This window comes from Lithobates pipiens, unplaced genomic scaffold (genome assembly GCF_037356315.1).
Source record: "Lithobates pipiens isolate NorthernLeopardFrog02 unplaced genomic scaffold, aLitPip1_a1.2 Scaffold_13, whole genome shotgun sequence".
Taxonomy (NCBI): Eukaryota; Metazoa; Chordata; class Amphibia; order Anura; family Ranidae; genus Lithobates; species Lithobates pipiens.
In genome coordinates, this window is record NW_027507718.1 from 554,872,377 (window position 1) to 554,892,162 (window position 19,786).

Sequence of the window (19,786 nt, forward strand, 5' to 3'; positions counted from 1 at the left end):
GTGTCCAGGATGAGGAGAGATGAGGAATGGTGTCCAGGATGAGGAGTAGGAATGGTCTTCAGGGTGAGAAGAGGAGAGGAGGAATGGTCCCCAGCATGAGGAGTAGGAATGGTCCTCAGGGTGAGAAGAGAGGAGGAATGGTTCCCAGCATGAGGAGAGAGGATGAATGGTTCCCTCGAAGAGGCAAAAGGAGTTATGTTCCCCAGGATGAGGAGAGGAGGAACGGTCCCCAGGATGAAGCGAGAGGAGGAACGGTCCCGAGGATGAAGCGAGAGGAGGAACGGTCCCCAGGATGAAGAAGATACAATGAAGGTATTTGCAACACTTGAAATGCTGTGAAAATATTTTCTGTATTTATTCAGTTTAAATAAACGTCACATACAATAATTATGAACGATTATTAATTACATTTGGTTGGGAGGAGTCAAAGAACAGGGCTGTACAAAAACGGGTACATGGTGGGGGCGGGTTTGAGGTCATTGCACCTAGAAAAAAGGGACCGCTACAAAAGATCAATCCAAGAGAGCGGTGAGTACATTATAAAAAAGTTCTCCCAGGAGGGTTTCTATGGTACGGGATCTGCTGCCCTCTAGTGACAGACAGGATACATTACAGTACAAAGTGCAGCTGCCAACCAACAGAATCTGTAACATTTCCTGAGGTCTGAGATGTGCAAATTATAGTCGGGCTTCAGATTCTCCTGACTTCAACATAACGTACAAAGCTGGAGGAGAGAAAAAAAAAAGTGTAAATTGTCAGAACAACAACAAGAGCAACAGAAAAGGCAGAGGAGGGAGGAGGAGGAGGAATGAGAGAGGAGCAGCAACAGAAACAGCAGACAAGAAACCGGAATGGCAGAGAAGGAGGGAGAGAGGAGCAGCAACAGGATCAGCAGACAACAGGGATGGCAGAGGAGGGAGAGAGGAGCAGTGACAGGAACAGCAGACAAACAGGAGTGGCAGAGGAGCAACGCTAGGAATGGCAGAGAAGGAAAGAGGAGCAGCAACAGGAACGGCAGAGGAGCAGCGACAGGAACAGCAGACAAGAAACAAGAGGAATGGCAGAGGAGCAAAGCCAGGAACGGGAAAGAGGGAGAGAGGAGCAGCACCAGGAATGGCAGAGGAGGGAGAGAGAGGAGCAATGACAGAAACGGCAGAGAAGCAACGTCAGGAACAGCAGACAATGAAGAGGAACAGCAGAGGAGCAACGTCGGGAGCAATGACAGGAGAGACAGAGGCGGAGCAGCAACAGAGGAACGGCAGAGAAGAAGGAGAGGAGCAGCAACAAGGAGGGACAGAGGAGCAATGTCAGGAATGGCAGAGGAGCAGCAACAGGAACAGCAGAGGAGCAACAAAGGAGCAGTGTCAGGACCAGCAGACAAGAAACAAACAAAAAGGAATGGCAGAGGAGCAATGACAGGATTGGCAACGACCGGAACGGCAGACGAGCAGCGACAGGAACAACAGACAAGAAACAAGAGGAATGGCAGAGGAGCAATGCTAGGAACGGCAGAGAAGGAGGGAGAGAGGAGCAGCAACAGCAGGGACAGAGGAGCAACAACAGAGGAGCAACACCAGGAATGACAGAGGAAGAGAGGAGCAATAACAGAAACGGCAGAGAAGCAACGTCAGGAACAGCAGACAATGAAGAGGAACAGCAGAGGAGCAACGTCGGGAGCAATGACAGGAGAGACAGAGGAGGAGCAGCAACAGAGGAACGGCAGACAAGAAGGAGAGAGGAGCAGCAACAAGAAGGGACAGAGGAGCAATGTCAGGAATGGCAGAGGGGCAGCAACAGGAACAGCAGACAAGAAACAGGAATGGCAGCGGAGCAACGCCAGCACCGGCAGAGGAGCAACAAAGGAGCAGAGTCAGGAACAGCAGACAAGAAACAGGAATGGCAGAGGAGGAGGGACAGAAGAGCAATGACAGGAGCGACAGATCAGAAACCACAGATGAGTGACAGGAGAGACAAGAGAGGAAGGAATGGAGTTACAGAATGAAGATTTCCCAGCAGTAGTCCTCACCGGTGGCCTCGCTGTGAAGCACAGCGCTGTCATGACTGCGGACCTGGCATCTGGTGTAGACTTTCTGACCGTCGACCTTCTCCACTCGGCTGTCTATGAGGACTGTGGATCCCAGAGGAATCGGACTACAGACACAAAGAGAACCTCATTACACCTCTCTGCTATCACAGCTTCAGAACATCAACAACTCCTACCCCCCCCCCCCCCCGCGAGAGTCTCCCCAATATTATTCTTCCCCTGTCACTACCACATCATCACCGCCGGCCATCGATTGTACAATCTCCTGACAACCATGTAGTGTCAGGTAGGTCCTCTTCTCCCCCCTGGGCGCTTACCTCCGATAGTCGAGGTTCAGGTTGGCGGTCATAGCCGGTCCGATGCCGTTTACAATTCCCGCCCCCACGGTGGAGTCTACGATGGTGGCGATGCAGCCCCCGTGTGTGTACCTAGAAGAAGGCAAGAGGGGACGCGAGAGGTGGAAGGAGAACAAGGAGAGCCCGAGGAACCAAAGGATTCTGGTTAGGGTAGGCTCTGCGAAGAAAAAAAAAAGAAAAAAAAAAAAAAGAAAATAACGCTCACCCTGCGAGGCCCCCCAGATAGGGCCCGGGCTGGAATATGCAGACTGTCCTCTTCTCCGCCTCGTTATAGAACATACAATACTCGAAGCCGATTCCTTCCTGATCCAGGTTCCTGGTGAAGAAACGAGTTTCCCCGTCGGCCTCCAGGCTCATACCTGTACAGGAGGAGGTCAGAGGTCACCAGAGGAGCTTACACTCTAATGTCATCCCCCACCACAGCCAAACACTATTCTTATTCTTGTACTCGATCTGCTGCCAGCGAACTCCTCGTAGGAGGGAAGTCTCCTCCAGCTCGGGTCTCGGCTCAGCTCCTCGTACAGCCTCTTGGTTTCGGGGTTCCAGGTGGGGTTGGGCACGGCGTAGTCCCGCGGTTGGAGGGCGGCCTGCAGATTTAAAAATAAATAAATAAACAGATGTCAGACCTGTGCCCTTCGCTTTGGCTTTTCTATGATTGGGAGGGTTAAAAAGAAGACATTCTGGGTGGAGTCTTTGGTGGATATTCAGCCTATAGGAAGCAGATGTTTGGGATCACCTCCCACTGACAGCGATCACCGTCCCGCGGTCAGGGTGTGAGCGGCACTAGAGGTGTGTGCAGAACATTCAAATTTCTTACGTTACCAAATTTTGGTTTCAGAATTTTAGTTAAAAATTTTAATTTTGTTTATTCATTTTCTGACGGATTCCACAATTTTTTGAAAAACAATTTGAACTCGTAAAAAACAAAAAATAAAAAAAACAAAAAACAATACAAAACAAAACCCAAAACAAAACACAAACACCACACGATCAATGATTCAAATTCTGTGTGAAGAAATAGCTGGTTGCTAAGGATCGGGCTGGGGGCGCCGTCCGCCACGTCCTTAGCAACCGACGACTCGTTGGCTGTCAGCGGGATTCCCCACTGACAGCTGAAACGTAAAAACAAATGAGTGCTGGCAATAGAAAATCCTGGAAAAAAAAACAAACCCCCCCCCCCAACAACCAACCCTGCATGGGCACCAGCCCCCCCCCCCCCCCCGATGGGGAAGAGGAATAAAAAAAAAAAAAAAAAAAGCATAGGGGTCCGGACCTTTATCCAAGCATGCAACCCAGGAAAGGGGGAAGGGGGGGTGTATGAGCAAGTGCCCCCCCACCCCAAACCATACCAGGTCACCATACCAGGGCCCTGCCCTAAGCACCATGCTGATGGGGACAAGGGCCTCTTTCCAACAACCCTGGCTGGTGGTTGTGGGGGGGGGACCCCAGATCCCGCCCTACCCACCTATGTGAATGAGTATGGTGTACATAGATCAAAAATAGTAAATAAAAAGTCCCCCCCAGGCCCTTATCCGATGCAGACCGGGGGGCAGGCAAGGAAAGGGGGGGGGGGGGGTATTGGCAAAAAAACAAAGGAGTCCCCCCCAGATCCCACACTACCTCCAACTATGTGAATGAGTATGAGGTACGTAGTACCCCTACCCTTTCCACCCCAAAAAATTTAAAAATAAATAAAAACCCCTTTCGAACGCTCCACGCTGTTGAATGTCCGACGGTTCTTACATGGCTAAGGGGTGGCCCCGCCCCTGTGACATCACCAACCAGGTAACGCTGGGCTGTTGATGTCACAAAGGGGGTGGGGTGTTTTACATTTCAGCCAGTAGGGAAGCCCGCTGACAGCTGATGACTCATTGGTTGTTAAGGAGGCGGCGGCGGCCACCCCCCCCCTTTAGCAACCAGCTATTTCTTGACACAGGATTCGAATCGGTTGACCTTTTTGTTTCTCCCCCTCCCCCCAAACGATCCGAATCCAAGTCGTACATAAATAATTTGGAATGGGTGAGAAAACGATGAACGTAAATTAAATTTCAACAAAAATGTGTTACCATTTCATCTCCGAGATTCAGATACATCCGAATGGCTACAAATGTATCCAAATTTATATCCAGAGAGGCATAGTGTCTATGGGGCTCCGTCCGGCAGCAGAGCGCGCACATTAGGTGGCATGCCCCTCCCCCACTGGGGACACTCCAGGCGGTTAACCCCTCCCCCAACCAATCAGTACTCACAGGGAATAGGTGTTCATGCTCTACCCTGGCGGCGGCGGCGGTGGAGGCGTGGCGGCAGACGGCAGCGCCGCCCTGGATGATCCTGGAGATTTCGTACAGCATGGTGCCTGAGAGAGGAGACAGGAAGGAGATGAGACGGGGACACCGACATCAATCTATACATTATCCCCCACACTGGAGGAGTACTACATATCCCAGCATGTCCCCCCCCCCCCCCACACACACACACACACACACACACACACACACACACACACACCAGAGCACTACCTATCCCAGCATGTCCCCTCCCCCACACCAGAGCACTACATATCCCAGCATGTCCCCTCCCCCACACCAGAGCACTACATATCGCAGCATGTCCCGTCCCCCCACACCGGAGCACTACATATCCCAGCATGTCCCCTCCCCCACACCGGAGCACTACATATCCCAGCATGTCCCCTCCCCCACACCAGAGCACTACATATCCCAGCATGTCCCCCTCCCCCACACCAGAGCACTACATATCGCAGCATGTCCCGTCCCCCCACACCGGAGCACTACATATCCCAGCATGTCCCCTCCCCCACACCGGAGCACTACATATCCCAGCATGCTCTGTGTATCCTTCCTCCACCTAGAACTGAACTACAAAGTCCCAGCAAAGCCCACAAGCTCCAGAACTCAGCCCCCCCTCACCTGCTGGGAGTTGTGATTCTTTTGCTGCTTTAGACCAAAACAGCTCCTCTGCCCACCTCCTCTCCAAACCCCTTCCATTCCACCAATGTCCCTTTTATCAGCATCTTCCAGGACTCGTCTCTATTCACACCTGTCCCTGATTCCGGAGACATTTTCCTGAAGCCTCCGCCTGGAGAAAATCTCCGCCCACTTGAGTATGATTTTTCACCACCACTTAATATTCAGAGGCATGTTATTAGGGTGGGCGGGGCTGCTGCTGACGTCCTGAGCATCTGTTCAGCTCCGCCCGCCCACCCGCAAGTCTCCGCCCACTCGAGGCTATAATTTTTCTCCACCGTGAGAATAAATCTACAGCGCATGCGCTGTTAAGGGCAGGGGATTGACACATGCGCAGTAAAGGCCCGCCGTCAGCTGTGCGAATGACGTAGCCTCACCGGAAGTGACGGGGTGAGCGAAAATCACGGGTCGCATGAAATTTTACAACACCGGCCTAAAGCCCAACTCCCATAAGAAATTATCTCTTGCAGTGGCACTGTGTTGCACTGCAAGGGTTAATTACTTGTTTCGCTCTAGAGCAGTGATTGCAAACTTTGGCACCGCAGATGTTTTGGAACTACATTTCCCATGATGCTCAACTACAATGCAGAATGCATGAGTATCCTGGGAAATGTAGTTCCAAAACATCTGGGGTGCCGAGGTTCACCATCACTGCTCTGGAGGAACAATAAAAGGAGATTTACCTACTGGATCCTTTGCTCCTCCCTGGAACTAGACTGCACTCTAGTGTTCTATGGTCCTTACATCATCAACACAAATAGGAGGGACCATAGCCCTACCCTGGACATGAGGGTGCTGAGGGACAGTCCACCGCCAGATTGTAGGGGAGCACCATCTGCTGGGGAGTGGTGGATCAGGTAAGTAAAGAAGTTTCTCCTCTCCCCCGCACATAATGAACAAATAAACCTTGCAGAGAGGGCAAGGGATACATTTTTTTTCCTACCCAGAGTTGGGCTTTAAGACCTTTCCTGCAATGAAACAAAAACAGTGAGTATAAATAGGAGGGCATTGAGTTTACAGGTAACTTTTATCCTATTTTATGTCCAGTGAGACTGAGAGAGGTAAAATGAGGACATCTAGATATGGACAGGGGGAGAGGTAACATGAGGACATTGTGCTTATTGCCATGTGGACAGGAAGTGTGCTTCTATTCCTAGACTAATAAATGGGCACAGCGACAGGTGAGTGAAACATTAATTCATCTGCACATATCCTTCAACGAGCTTTGTCCCTGGGCCATGAATGGAAAGTGATTTCCTTTCAGGTTGAGAGCCATGTATTTTACACTCTATGGCTGATAACCATCTATATAAGGAAGAATTTCCCCACAGAAACCAGTAGAGGGCCCTGTTTCGATATTGGATATAACTAGCATAACAACATTTCTCATAAGTGCACCCATTAGTGACAGCTAGTGACGCCTCTCTGCCTGCAGCAAATAGAACCCCAAAAGGCCTCTTTTTTTTTTTGTTTTAGGACTACAAAGGATTTTAGGACCAGCTCCCCTGGTCCTAAACTTGGCTTATAAAATGTAAATTTATTTTATAGGCAGCTCGGACTGATTGTACAGTTTATCTGGTCGTTCCCTAAGCTCAATTAGGTGGTGCATTTCTTACCAGTAAGTGTCACTGGCACCACAGGCCATAGTATGAGATTGAGAGTACAACTAAGTTGAGTTATGAAAATGTATATTTCTTAGAGCCAGACCAGTAGGAGGTTTATGGCCACTGGTGCATTCTAGGAGAGTATAAATATTTGGACTGGGCCATGTGATCTCTCTCTCTTGCGTCAGGCCCTCGGCCTGAGGAGGTGCTGCTGAAGGGAGCTCTGCATGTAGGCCCAGAAGCCTGTCTGGGGCCTACTACTCCAGAGATGGTCCTTAGGCTGTCTTGCCCGGCGTGGTAGAAGCTAAGCCAAATTTTGAAGACCCAGGGGAGGACCCTTGCTGGAGAGAGCCAGGTTGAAGGCTGGTCTCTCAGAAGGGCCTGGTGACTCGTTTGGAGAATGCACCTGAATGTAGGAACGGGTTTACAGTATCACTGGGTTGGCTTAAAAGTCCTGGTACTGTAAAGCTGTGCTTTTTCTGTATGCAAGGAGCCTGTAAGTGATCTGCTGCGGGTAGCGGAAGGGATTAGCATGAGAGAGGATTGGGGGTCTCTGACATGGAAATTTATAGATAGGCAACACCTATCCTCATATTAATTAATGGTTCCAAATTAATGATAACTACTGCAGTAGGGAACAGACACAAGATACACTCTGCGTCTTTCCAAATAACTGTTCTGCTTTATTATGACGTATTTGCAGGTTTGTATACACATGATTACGTAGGTATCACATTAATATTACAGTTGTACTTTTATGGTAACAAGGGGCGTAACATAGGCAGGCTAATTCTAATCAGGACTCAAAAGAATGCAAACATGTACTGAAAACTATTAGTGCCATGTGCACAGTGAGGACAGTGTACAATACATACAAAATAGAATACAATTCTATACAGAACTTACAAATTTCCTTTACAGTCTCCACGTTCTACATTAAGGCTGGGTTCACACTAGTCCGGTGCAAATTTCAGCTCCGGTTTCCCTGCGAAGATAAAAAGCAACTGTTCAGCGGTTCCTCTCCGTTGTACCTGCGGATCAGCTGACCTGGGAGAGGGGGGGAGGTGTAGTGAAGAGGGGGAGAGAATTTGTGTTCAGAACAGAACGCATCTGCGAATCAGATGTGTTCGCATTGAAGATTATGTGCATGCAATTCGCACCGCAATGCCTAGAAAGCGCACATGCTTTTGGGCAATGCAGAATGTGGATGCAATGCACATATGTGAACCAGACTCATTTAAATGAACAGATTTTGGCGTCCAATGTGTGTTCAAAACTCCCCATTATAGTTGTAGCGGTACCCTCATGGGCGCTGCTGAGTTTGCTCATTACCTTTTGCCAGACTGTTCCACTTCCGATCCCCCCATGCAATTACATGACACCAAACAGTCAATATTCCGGATTTTATAATTCTTTATTCTGGGTATAAATCGATGGGCTATTCGGTAGGGTATATGAGATGCCCCATCCGACCCCATGTTTAGGTTAAAGGGTATTAATCTGGAGCCGTGGCTTGGTTAATTAAATCCCTTATAGCGATCCTTTCCTGGTTCCATCTCTCTCTCTCTCTCTAACGCAGCACTCCCAGTGTGGTAAGCATTACTCTGAATAATGCTGTGGGTGTTGAACTCAAAGACAAAGGCCACACTGCCTATTTCCATGACTTGTGTTGTTAAACTTCCCCCAGTCCTGGAAAGTGCTTGATACTGTGGTCCTTGGATACACACTATGAAGTTCCTGAGTAGCTCTACTGGGTTTGCACTCCAGTTGCACTCTCCCAATCAACAGTCCATGTTCTACTCGCAGAAAGTCGATTATCCAGTCTTCTTCCTCCTCCTCCTCCTCCTCCCACGCTGTCTGGCACATCCCGGCATGGGACGTCCGGTATTCCTCCAGCGCTACATGCTGACGTCTCCTCCAGGAGCCAGACTTTTGGCCTCCCTGGAATCGCCTCCGGCTATCCGGCTCCGGGATCTCTGAACTCCTGGGCCTCTAGCCTCGAACCTCCCCAGAGCATGTAACCCCCCCCCCCCCCCCTTTTATGAGAGACCACCCCTTGGCTAAATGAATTAACCATTGGTCAATCCTCTCACATGGGTTTCCTGCCTCTCAGGTCTCAGCCCATCCTCTCTTTCCAGCACAATCCACTGTTAAGCAGAGAAGGTATCCTTGAGCCCAAGTGTAGACGGCCACACCCCTTACTATTCTGACACTCCCAACCCTGAATCCACAACCAGGCCTAGCAAAAGGACACGTTCCTGGTTAAATTTGCCTCTCTCTATATCCTATACTATCAAGAAAACATCACTAAGCACCTACCTAAAAGTAGAGGGCGCTACATAGTCATGGACTCAGCCCTAGGGTAAGCTCGCTCCCTGCCTCTGGAGGTGGCACCCTTGTGCATCCATGTTACCTGCATTTTACTACATGTATGTGTGAATTTAGCCTAATACAGCAGGGTATAGAAAAGACTCGCCCCCCCCCTTTAAAATAATCACATTTTGTTGCTTTGCAGCCTGGAATGAAGACCAACACCGTTTTTGTTTTATCCAGCTGTATTTAGTCAGTGCAACTTATAACATCCAAGTGAAAGATATAACACCAACATATCAGAAAAAAAAGTAAAAACAGAATCACTGAGTTGGAAAAAGGATCATCCCCATACTAAAAATAACTTGATTGCGTAAACTCAATCAAGTGTAGTTCATCACCTTCTCAATGGCACACAAAGCCATTTGACTTTCAACTGTGGTCATTTTGATTAGCTCATGAAATTAGCATTCCTGGAGCATTTCAGTCCAGGGTAGTGCAACTGAAGCAACCAATCAACTATGGGTGGCAAGGCACTGTCCCCAGCATCTCTAGGATAAAGTTGCGAGCAGTCGGGATATGGATACAAAAACATTTCAAAAGCTTCATCAATGCCTAGAAGCACAGTGAAGTCTTTTATTAAGAAGTGGAAGGTATTTGGTACAACAGAGGCCCTCCCTGGATCAGGGTGTCACTCCAAACTGGATGAAAGAGCCAGGAGGAATCTGGTCAGAGAGGCTACCAAGAGGTCTACAGCAACTCGGAAGCAGTTGCAGGAATTGATGACAAAGAGTGGTCATTGCGTGCATGTGACAACAATGTCACAAATTCTCCACAAACGTGGCTTGTATGGGAGTGTTGCAAGAAAGAAGCCACTCCTCAAGAAAGGCCACATGCAGTCACCACTGAGATTTGCCAAAATGCACCTTGATGATTCTAAGGCGACATGGAAAAAGGTGTTCTGGTCATATGAGACAAAAATGTTATTATTATTATTTGGCCTCAACACCAAACCATATGTCTGGTGGAAATCCAACACAGCTCACCATCCAAATAACACAACACAGCTTACCATCCAAATAACACCAGTCCTACAGTAAAGCGTGAAGGTGGTAATATCCTGTTATGAGGGGTGGAAATATCTTGTTATGGGCAGGGTTTCTCTGCAGCAGAGACTGGAGCACTTGTCAGGATAGAAGGAAAAATGAATAGGGCAAAATACCCTCAAATTCTTGAGGAAAATCTGCTGCCTTCTGACAGAAAGTTGTCAATGGGGAGAAGGTTTACATAATTCGATAGTAGGTGAGGTTGAAAAAAGACAGAAGTCCAACCTATGTCTGTGATTATATGTCAGTATTACATTGTATATCCCTGTATGTTGCGGTCGTTCAGGTGCTTATCTAATAGTTTTTTTAAAACTATCAATGCCCCCCAGCCTCTAAGACCACCTCCTGTGAAAGGGAATTCCATATCCTTGCTGCTCTTACAGTAAAGAACCCTCTACACAGTTTAAGGTTAAACCTCTTCTCTTGAAATTTTAATAAGTGGCCACGAGTTTTGTTAAACTCCCTTCCACAAAAAAGTTTTATCCCTATTGTGGGGTCACCAGTACGGTATTTGTATATTGTGGGGTCACCAGTACAGTATTTGTATATTGAAATCATATCCCCTCTCAAGTGTCTCTTCTCCAGAGAGAATAAGTTCAGAGCTCACAACCTTTCCTCATAACTAATATCCTCCAGACCCTTTATTAGCTTTGTTGTCCTTCTTTGTAGTCGCTCCATTTCCAGTACATCCTTCCTGAGGACTGGTGCCCAGAACTGGACAGTATACTCCAGGTGCGGCCGGACCAGAGGAGTCTTGTAGAGCGGGAGAATTATTGTTTTATTTCTGGAGTTGATCCCTTTTTAATGCCAATATTCTGTTTTCTTAGCAGCAGCTTGGCATTGCTGAGCCCATCATCTACTAGGACCCCCAGGTCCTTCTCCATCCTAGATTCCCCCCGAGGTTCTCCCCCCAGTCTATAGATTGCATTCAGATTTTTGCCACCCAAATGCATTATTTTACATTTTTCTACATTAAACCTCATTTGCCATGTAGTTGCCCACCCCATTCATTTGTTCAGATCTTCTTACAAGGTTTCCACATTCTGTGGAGAAGTTATTTTAGCTTAGTATCGTCCGCAAATACAGAGATTGAACTGTTTACCCCATCCCCATCCTCCAGGTCATTTATGAACAAATTAAATAAGGTCCCAGTACAGAACCCTGGGGGACCCCACTACCCACCACCGACCATTCCGAGTACTCCCCATTTATCAACACCCTCTGAACTTGCCCTTGTAGCCAGTTTTCAATCCATGTACTCACCCTATGGTCCATGCCAACGGACCTTACTTTGTACAATAAACATTTATAGGGAACTATGTCAAATGCTTTTGCAAAATCCAGATACACCATGTCTACGGGCCTTCCTTTATCTAGATACACCACGTCTACGGGCCTTCCTTTATCTAGATACACCACGTCTACGGGCCTTCCTTTATCTAGATACACCACGTCTACGGGCCTTCCTTTATCTAGATACACCATGTCTAGGGGCCTTCCTTTATCTAGATACACCACGTCTACGGGCCTTCCTTTATCTAGATACACCACATCTACGGGCCTTCCTTTATCTATATACACCACGTCTACGGGCCTTCCTTTATCTAGATACACCACGTCTACGGGCCTTCCTTTATCCAGATACACCACATCTACGGGCCTTCCTTTTATCCAGATACACCACATCTACGGGCCTTCCTTTATCCAGATACACCACATCTACAGGCCTTCCTTTATCTATATACACCACGTCTACGGGCCTTCCTTTATCCAGATACACCACGTCTACGGGCCTTCCTTTATCTAGATGGCAACTCACCTCCTCATAGAAGGTTAATAGATTAGTTTGGCAAGAACGATTCTTCATGAATCCATGCTGATTACCGCTAACGATACTGTTTTCATTACTAAAATCTTGCACATAGTTCCTTATCGTCCCCTCCAAGAGCTTGCATACTATTGATGTTAGGCTAACTGGTCTGTAATTCCCAGTGATGCATTTTGTTCCCTTTTTAAATATTGGTGCTACTTTGGCTTTTCTCCATTCCGATGGTGCCATTCCAGTCAGTAGACGGTCAGTAAAAATTAGGAACAATGGTCTGGCAATTACTTGACTGAGTTCCCCAAGTACCCTTGGGTGCAAGCTATCCTTTCCGGTGATTAATGTTAAGTTTCCCAAGTCTAATTCTGCCCTCTGTTAACCATGGAGGTGCTTCCTGTGATGTGTCACGAGGATAAACACTGCAGTTTTGGCTACTGAAGCCCCTGATACCCTCTCAAAGACTGAGGAGAAGAATCAATTCAATACCTTTGCCATCTCTTCATCCTTTGTAACCAGATGTCCTTTCTCATTCTTTATGGGGCCAATACTGTCTGTCCCTTTTTTACAGTTTATATACTTAGAGTTTATTGGGATTCTTTTGCTCTCCTTCACTATGTGTCTTTCATGTTCTATCTTAGCCACCCTAATTGCACCTTTACATTTCTTGTTGCATTCTTTATAAAGTTTGAATGCTGATGATGATCCCTCAACCTTGTATTTTTTGAAGGTCTTCTCTTTTGCTTTTATATGCATTTTTTCATTGGCGTTAAGCCATCCAGGACTTTTGTTCACTCTTTTAAATTTATTAGCCAATGGGATGCATTGGCTAATGCCCTTATTTAACCACTTAACGACCAGCGCACACCAATGTACATCCTATTTTTAAAGAGGGATATCTCGGTAACGGCAGCAGCTGCTGCCACAACCGAGATATCCATCTCTTCAGGTGCTGGTCATCTGTACGATAAGGTGGTCTCCGCGGCGGGTTCACCGCGAGATCACCGCTATCGGCGGCGGGAGAGGTGCCACCTCCCCTCCCGCGCCTTCCGCCGCTTACCGGAGCCGTCGGTAGCACCGGAGGCGATCGGTCCTCTTCCTGGCTGAGTATAGAGAGGAGTGAGGCTAAGATGGCCCCCACTCGTCTCTATACCATAGGAGGGCAGAAGGGATGTCAAAACGTCACTTCCGCCAATCCTTCTTAAAGGTATATTTTTTTAATGTCATTTTTTCAAATGACTTTTTTTTTTTGCATTTAAGTCCAAATATGAGATCTGAGGATTTTTTTGACCCCCAGATCTCATATTTAAGAGGACCTGTCATGCTTTTTTCTATTACAAGGGATGTTTACATTCCTTGTAATAGGAATAAAAGTGATCCATTTTTTTTTTTTTAAACAGTGTAAAAATAAATAAAATCAATAAAAAATAAAAAAAAAAGTTTTTAAAAACACCCCGTCCCGACGAGCTCGCGCGCAGAAGCGAGCGCATACGTGAGTAGCGTCCGCATATGAAAACGGCGGTCAAACCACACACGTGAGGTATCGCCGCGATCGGTAGAGTGAGAGCAATAATTTTAGCCCTAGACCTCCTCTGTAATGCAAAAAATGCAACCTGTAGATTTTTTTAAATGTCGGTTATGGAGATTTTTGAGGCTAAAAGTTTGACGCCATTCCACAATTTTGAAGCGTGACATGTTTCATATCAATTTACTCGGTGCAACATTATCTTTCACAATATAATTTTACTGTTTTCTTATTTTTTTTATTCAAAAAAGAGAATTTTTTCCCAAAAAAGTGCGCCTGTAAGACCGCTGCGCAAATATGGTGTGAAAAAAAGTATTGCAACGACCTCCATTTTATTCTCTAGTGTGTTAGAAAAGAAACTATATAAAATGTTTGGGGGTTCTAAGTAATTTTCTAGCAAAAAAAACTGTTTTAAACATGTAAACACCGAGTCTGAAAAAGAGGCCTGGACCTTAAGTGGTTAAAATACTCGCTCTTAAAGCAAACCCATCTCTCCTCCGTGTTCTTTGTTCCTAAGGCTAGGTTCACACCGGAGCCATGCGGGAACACCGCAAATCCGCGGCGTTTTCCCGCATCGCATGCCTCCCGCCGGAAGTTCACACTGCCCTATGCGGACTGCTGGGAGTGTCAATGAAATCTTAATGACACCCCCAGATCAATCCGCATATCGCAGTGCGATCTGCAAACTCGGACAGGAATCGGATTGCATGGTGTGAACACCCATGCGATCCGATTCTGCTGCGGACCAAAAAAAGGGTCCTGTGCGAGTTTGCGGCGGGTGCGATGCGAATTCAGCCATACTATCTGTATGGCTGAACTCGCATCGCACAGAGATCGGATGTGATTTGCACTGCAGTGCGGTGCGAATCACATCCGGGTCTCCCACCCGCAGCGGTGTGAACCCAGCCTTAAATGTTATCCCAATTTATATCTTCTAGCAAGGTTTGTAGTTTAGAGAAGTTGGTTCTTTTGAAATTCAATGTCTTTGTATTTCCCTTATGTTTCCTAATTGTGTGATTTATACTGAAGCCAATTGACCTGTGATCGCTGTTTCCTTAATCGCCCCGTATTTCCACATCTGTGATCAGGTCTGTAATGTTGGTAATCAGTAGATCTAGTAACGCTTTATTTCTAATTGGTGCATCTACCATCTGACCCATGAAATTGTCCTAGAAGACATTTAGGAACTGCCGAGCCTTAGACAAATGCGTGGTTCCCTCTGCCCAGTCTATGTCTGGATAATTAAAATCCCCCATTATGATAATTGTTAATTATATCCTTGCTGCTAATCCAAATTGTGATAGGAGGTCCGCCACCCCCTCCTCCCTCAGGTTAGGGGGCCTATAGCATACTCCTGGTATTACTTTCCCTTTAGCTTTATCCCTTTGGAGCTCTACCTATAAGAATTCCACCTCCTATATAGCTCCCTTATGCCGCGTACACACAATCAAATTGTCCGGCGTACTTAGTCCGCCAAAACGCATTTCAGCGGACAATTCGATCGTGTGTGGGCTTCAGCGGACTTTCTCAGCATAACTTGGGTTTCAGCGGACAATACATTCGTCAGTATGCTAGTGAGGCAGACTAAGAATGAGGCATGCTCAGAAGCAAGTACGAAAAGGAAGCTATTGGCTACTGGCTATTGAACTTCCTTTTTCTAGTCCCGTCGTACGTGCTGTACGTCATCGCGCTAGCAAACGCTGGACTTTCTGCGTGTCCGTATGTGGCCAAGTCCGTTCGGTAGAAAGTCCGCCGGACTATCCGCCGGATTGTTTGCCGGACTAAGTACACCGGACAATTTGATCGTGTGTACCCAGCATTAGTTTACCTTCCAACATGACAATAACCCAAAGCACACAGCATTGGGTTATTGTAAGCTTATGTCTAGCTCTTCAACCGGATCAGATTTATTAGTTAATTATTAACTGAGAAACCAAATCCTGGCAAACTTATCAGGATGGTAAATAATTCAGAGGGGTTGAACGATTACAGTATGTCAGAAGAAAATAGGACAGACCAGGTCTAGTCCCTGGGACTGCTGTCCACCCCGTGTAGGACTTCTGTCACCTTTCTGAAAGCCTCAATTTAAATTTCAACTCACAAGAAGATCCCAAAAGGACCGGATCAGGTAAACATTTTTGGCACTTAAACAAAAGAGAATTTTTTTTTTTTTTTTTTACAAGTTTTATCTAAAGATTAAGTATTTGGGGTTTTTAATCACAATGTTTTGTGCTCTAGCTTGAAGGTAAGCTTCTACGGTAGCTTCCCAAAGATATTATTGCTGGAACACAGAGCAAAAACCCTGAGCCCTTGTACACACGGTCGGTCATTCCGACAACCAAATCCGTCGGATTTTGTCCGAAACTGTTGCATATACACAGTCGGACAAAGCTGTCAGAAAATCCGATCGTACTTAACGTGATGACGTTATTTCGTTAGGACGGGACTACGTTCAGGCTAGTAGCCAATAGGTCTAGGAATTTGATCTGAGCATGTGTGGCACTTTGTCCGATCGGAAATTCTCTACACATGTTCGGACAAAGTCCGATCGGATCATGTTGTCGGAAAATTTTATAGCCCAGCTGGAAAACTTGATCCGTCGGATACTCCGACGGAAACCGTCCGATGGAGCCCACACACAGTCGGATTATCCGACAACACAGTCCGATCGGACATTGTCCATCGGAATGTCCGACCGTGTGTACAAGGTCTTAGGACTTATTCAGTATAATTTAGGCACTGGTTGTCAGGACACCTTGAGGCAAGATAACAGACGCACACCGTAGGGATCCGGAGTGCACCGCAAGGTTGTGGACCCTAAGGCTGACTGCTGCGGACGGGAGACAGATCCCACCAAGGTTAGAGCGTAAGATTCCCTGGGGCGCGGAGTCTAAGATCCAGCAGGTGTTCACCAGAGCCTCTAGTGGTGAGGATGGACTTGGCTGCAACTGGCTCCAACTCGCGACCCCCCAGGGTCCCCCAGCTCACACCCACGGTAGGCAACAGGAGGATAGGGATAGTGAGGGATAAAGCCAAGGTCGGGGCCACAAGCAGACAGGAATAGTCAGGGACACACCAATAGGTCAGGATCATAGGCAAACAGGGATAGTCAAGGACACGCCAAAGTTGGTAATGGAACAACAGAAGAGCACACGGCAGGTAACAGGAAGCTAAACTCACAAAGGAATACACAATGGTTGATCAGCAGGGTTGGCCTGCAGTGCACAGGTTAATATAGAGTTCTCTGATAGGAGCTAGGGTGGAGTCGTGCCAGAGGATGGATTACAAAAGCAGTCAGGTGAGGGTCGGCTGGTCTCTAGAGATGAACACATGGAAACAGGTAAGCAGACAAACTCTATTGCATAACCATGACACTGGTACACTAAAACTGAAAGTCCAAGAGGACTACGCCAACAATATAGTCTACATTTGGACGCGTGACTTAAAACCAACTGGGAATCCCCTATCTTCCTCGTTATCGCCAAATATTCTAAATATCAACACTAGCTCTGGAAATGTATCTTCTGAGTCTAAAACTGACTCATCAGAGAGGCAGGAAACGTTTTTTACACAACAACCTTCCTTCCTTGTAATACCCATAATTTTGGAATGGGCTGTTCAACAAGCTCATTTAGATGTGATGGTCAGGTGTCCACAAGAATTTGCTCATGTACTATACCATTGCAGAGCTCCAGGGCTGAGCTGACATTATTGGTGAACCTCAGCTTGGAAAACATTGGAATTTCCAGTCACACTATTGTGTGCTCCAGCTTGAACATAAGCTCCTGGCTTCCTAATGCTATGTTATTCCTGATGAGAACCACAAGGGCTTATTCGGTACAATTTAAGCACTGATGCACCATATGACACAGGGGCCATTTTATTGTTTATTTTTTGGATTGGTTTAAAGCTATGCCATAAAAAGGTGCTATTCTTTGACAATTCATTTCAAATGCTTGCATCGAGTGGTCTGAATTTTTGTCACGTACAGTGCAGTGGTAGGAGTTCTCACCACAAACGTGCAAAAACTTCACTTCAACAGTATTTTGGCTCCCGAAAAAGCAGTGTGTATGACAGGGGTCTCCAGATTTTACTGTTTACTGTCCTTCAGGCATTAGGGGGGCCAGACTCTGGCAAGTGGGAGTAGAAAATGTCCATGACCACGCTCCATCGTTGGTTTTAATAGGAGGAATAGTGCCCCATTGTTGATATCAATGAGAGGAATAGTGCCCCATTGTTGGTATCAATGAGAGGAATAGTGCGCCATTGTTGGTATCAATGAGAGGAATAGTGTGCCATTGTTGGTATCAATGAGAGGAATAGTGTGCAATTGTTGGTATCAATGGGAGGAATAGTGCCCCATTGTTGATATCAATGAGAGGAATAGTGCGCCATTGTTGATATCAATGAGAGGAATAGTGTGCCATTGTTGGTATCAATGAGAGGAATAGTGTGCCATTGTTGGTATCAATGGGAGGAATAGTGCGCCATTGTTGATATCAATGAGAGGAATAGTGTCCCATTGTTGGTATCAATGGGAGGAATAGTGTGCCATTGTTGATATCAATGAGAGGAATAGTGTACCATTGTTGATATCAATGAGAGGAATAGTGCCCCATTGTTTATATCAATGAGAGGAATAGTGTGCCATTGTTGGTATCAATGGGAGGAATAGTGTGTCATTGTTGGTATCAATGGGAGGAAAAATAGTGCCCTGTTGTTGGTATGAATGGAAAAAAATAGTGCCCCTTTGATGGACATTGGTGCCAGTTGGTAGAATAGTGCCCCAAGGGCCAGATAAGGCAAGCAAAGGGCCACATCTGGCACCCCGGGCTGCAGTTTGGAAACCTCTGGTGTATGGCATTCAGGTACTTTGGCAGCACTCCCCTTTGCAATGCTTTAACTTGTACTGTAAAAAATATATATATATATATACGTATGTGGCAAAATCAATGAGTACTAAGTCGTCCTTCCTACCTATTCCTGATATTCCCAACCAACACATTTAAAACATGTTGAACATTAGCATTGAATTGCGCATCTATTTTGTTTCAGGGACACAATGGCAACACTTATTGTACGACAGTACAAGCATTCCGATTTTCCAGCAGTCAAAAAACTCTTCATTGAAGGATGCCAAGAACACCCGTCCACTACCTTTTACCAAGCTTTGAGGCTACCTCACAACTGGCTCCTCATGGTTCTTGGATTCCTGCTCCCTCTGGTCACCATTGGCTCCATCCTTCTGGCCATCTTGGATGTGGCTGTTGTCTTGGTTGTACTTTGGCTGTGTGGAAGAAAGTTCTTCTACGGCTATGTCGCCCACACTTTGGCCGACGACATGAAAGACATCCCAAAATATTATCTCCAGCGGGAAGGGTACAATTTCTGGGTGGTGGAGTCTGATGAGAAGTGTGTGGGGATGGTGGCTGCTACTCCCTCGTTTCTCCCCGGAGGAGAGAAAAACACAGAGCTCAAAAGAATGTTTGTGATCCGCAGCCACCGGGGCAAAGGGATCGCTAAAGTCTTGTGCAGGACAGTCATTGAATTTGCGCGTAAGAAAGGGTGTAAGGCAGTGGTCCTGTCCACCACAACGGTACAAACCTCTGCCACACATTTGTACAGGTCGGTGGGATTTAGGTGTACGCACACCAGCTACATGACCGGATTCACAGAAAGACTGGTTAAGCTGCAATGGATATATTTTAGATATGACATTCCCAATGGCAAATAAAAAATGTTTCTTGATCAAGAGTCTTCACTGCATCAGTTTATTAAAATGCTTAACCTAGCTGATAAATGAAAGGTGTGGTCAGGGCCGTCTTTAAGGCAGGGCAAAAGGGGCAGCTGCCCTGGGCCCTGTCATTGTTGTGGGGCCCCAAAGCAGCTGCCTCATACTTGCCAACTATCCCAGTGTAAATTCCCTTGTCCCTTGAAGTTTTATTCCTGTGCCGTGTCCCAATATCTGTGTGAAGTGCTGCTACTAATGCTGCCCAGCTCTGCCCTATTGTTGTGTACAGATGACTCACCTGCAG

General features: G+C 46.7%; 2 protein-coding genes across 2 annotated transcripts; one reads left to right on the plus strand and one right to left on the minus strand.

Annotated features, from left to right (window-relative positions):
* Window positions 1-315: 315 nt before the first annotated feature.
* Window positions 316-5,694, minus strand: LOC143975835 (acyl-coenzyme A thioesterase THEM4-like). Its single transcript, XM_077478399.1, has 7 exons — window positions 5,461-5,694; window positions 4,650-4,756; window positions 2,849-2,987; window positions 2,606-2,759; window positions 2,362-2,472; window positions 2,027-2,151; window positions 316-724 (listed from the first exon to the last, which is right to left on the minus strand). The coding sequence occupies exons 1-7, from the start codon at window positions 5,480-5,482 to the stop codon at window positions 678-680; spliced, it is 705 nt and encodes a 234-aa protein (XP_077334525.1). The 5' UTR covers window positions 5,483-5,694; the 3' UTR covers window positions 316-677.
* Window positions 5,695-15,775: 10,081 nt separating this feature from the next.
* On the plus strand, window positions 15,776-19,503 carry LOC143976263 (N-acetyltransferase 8-like). The gene is made up of 2 exons (XM_077478672.1): window positions 15,776-15,879; window positions 18,807-19,503. Exon 2 carries the CDS (start codon window positions 18,814-18,816, stop codon window positions 19,483-19,485), a length of 672 nt encoding a protein of 223 aa, XP_077334798.1. The 5' UTR covers window positions 15,776-15,879; window positions 18,807-18,813; the 3' UTR covers window positions 19,486-19,503.
* The last annotated feature ends 283 nt before the right edge of the window (window positions 19,504-19,786 follow it).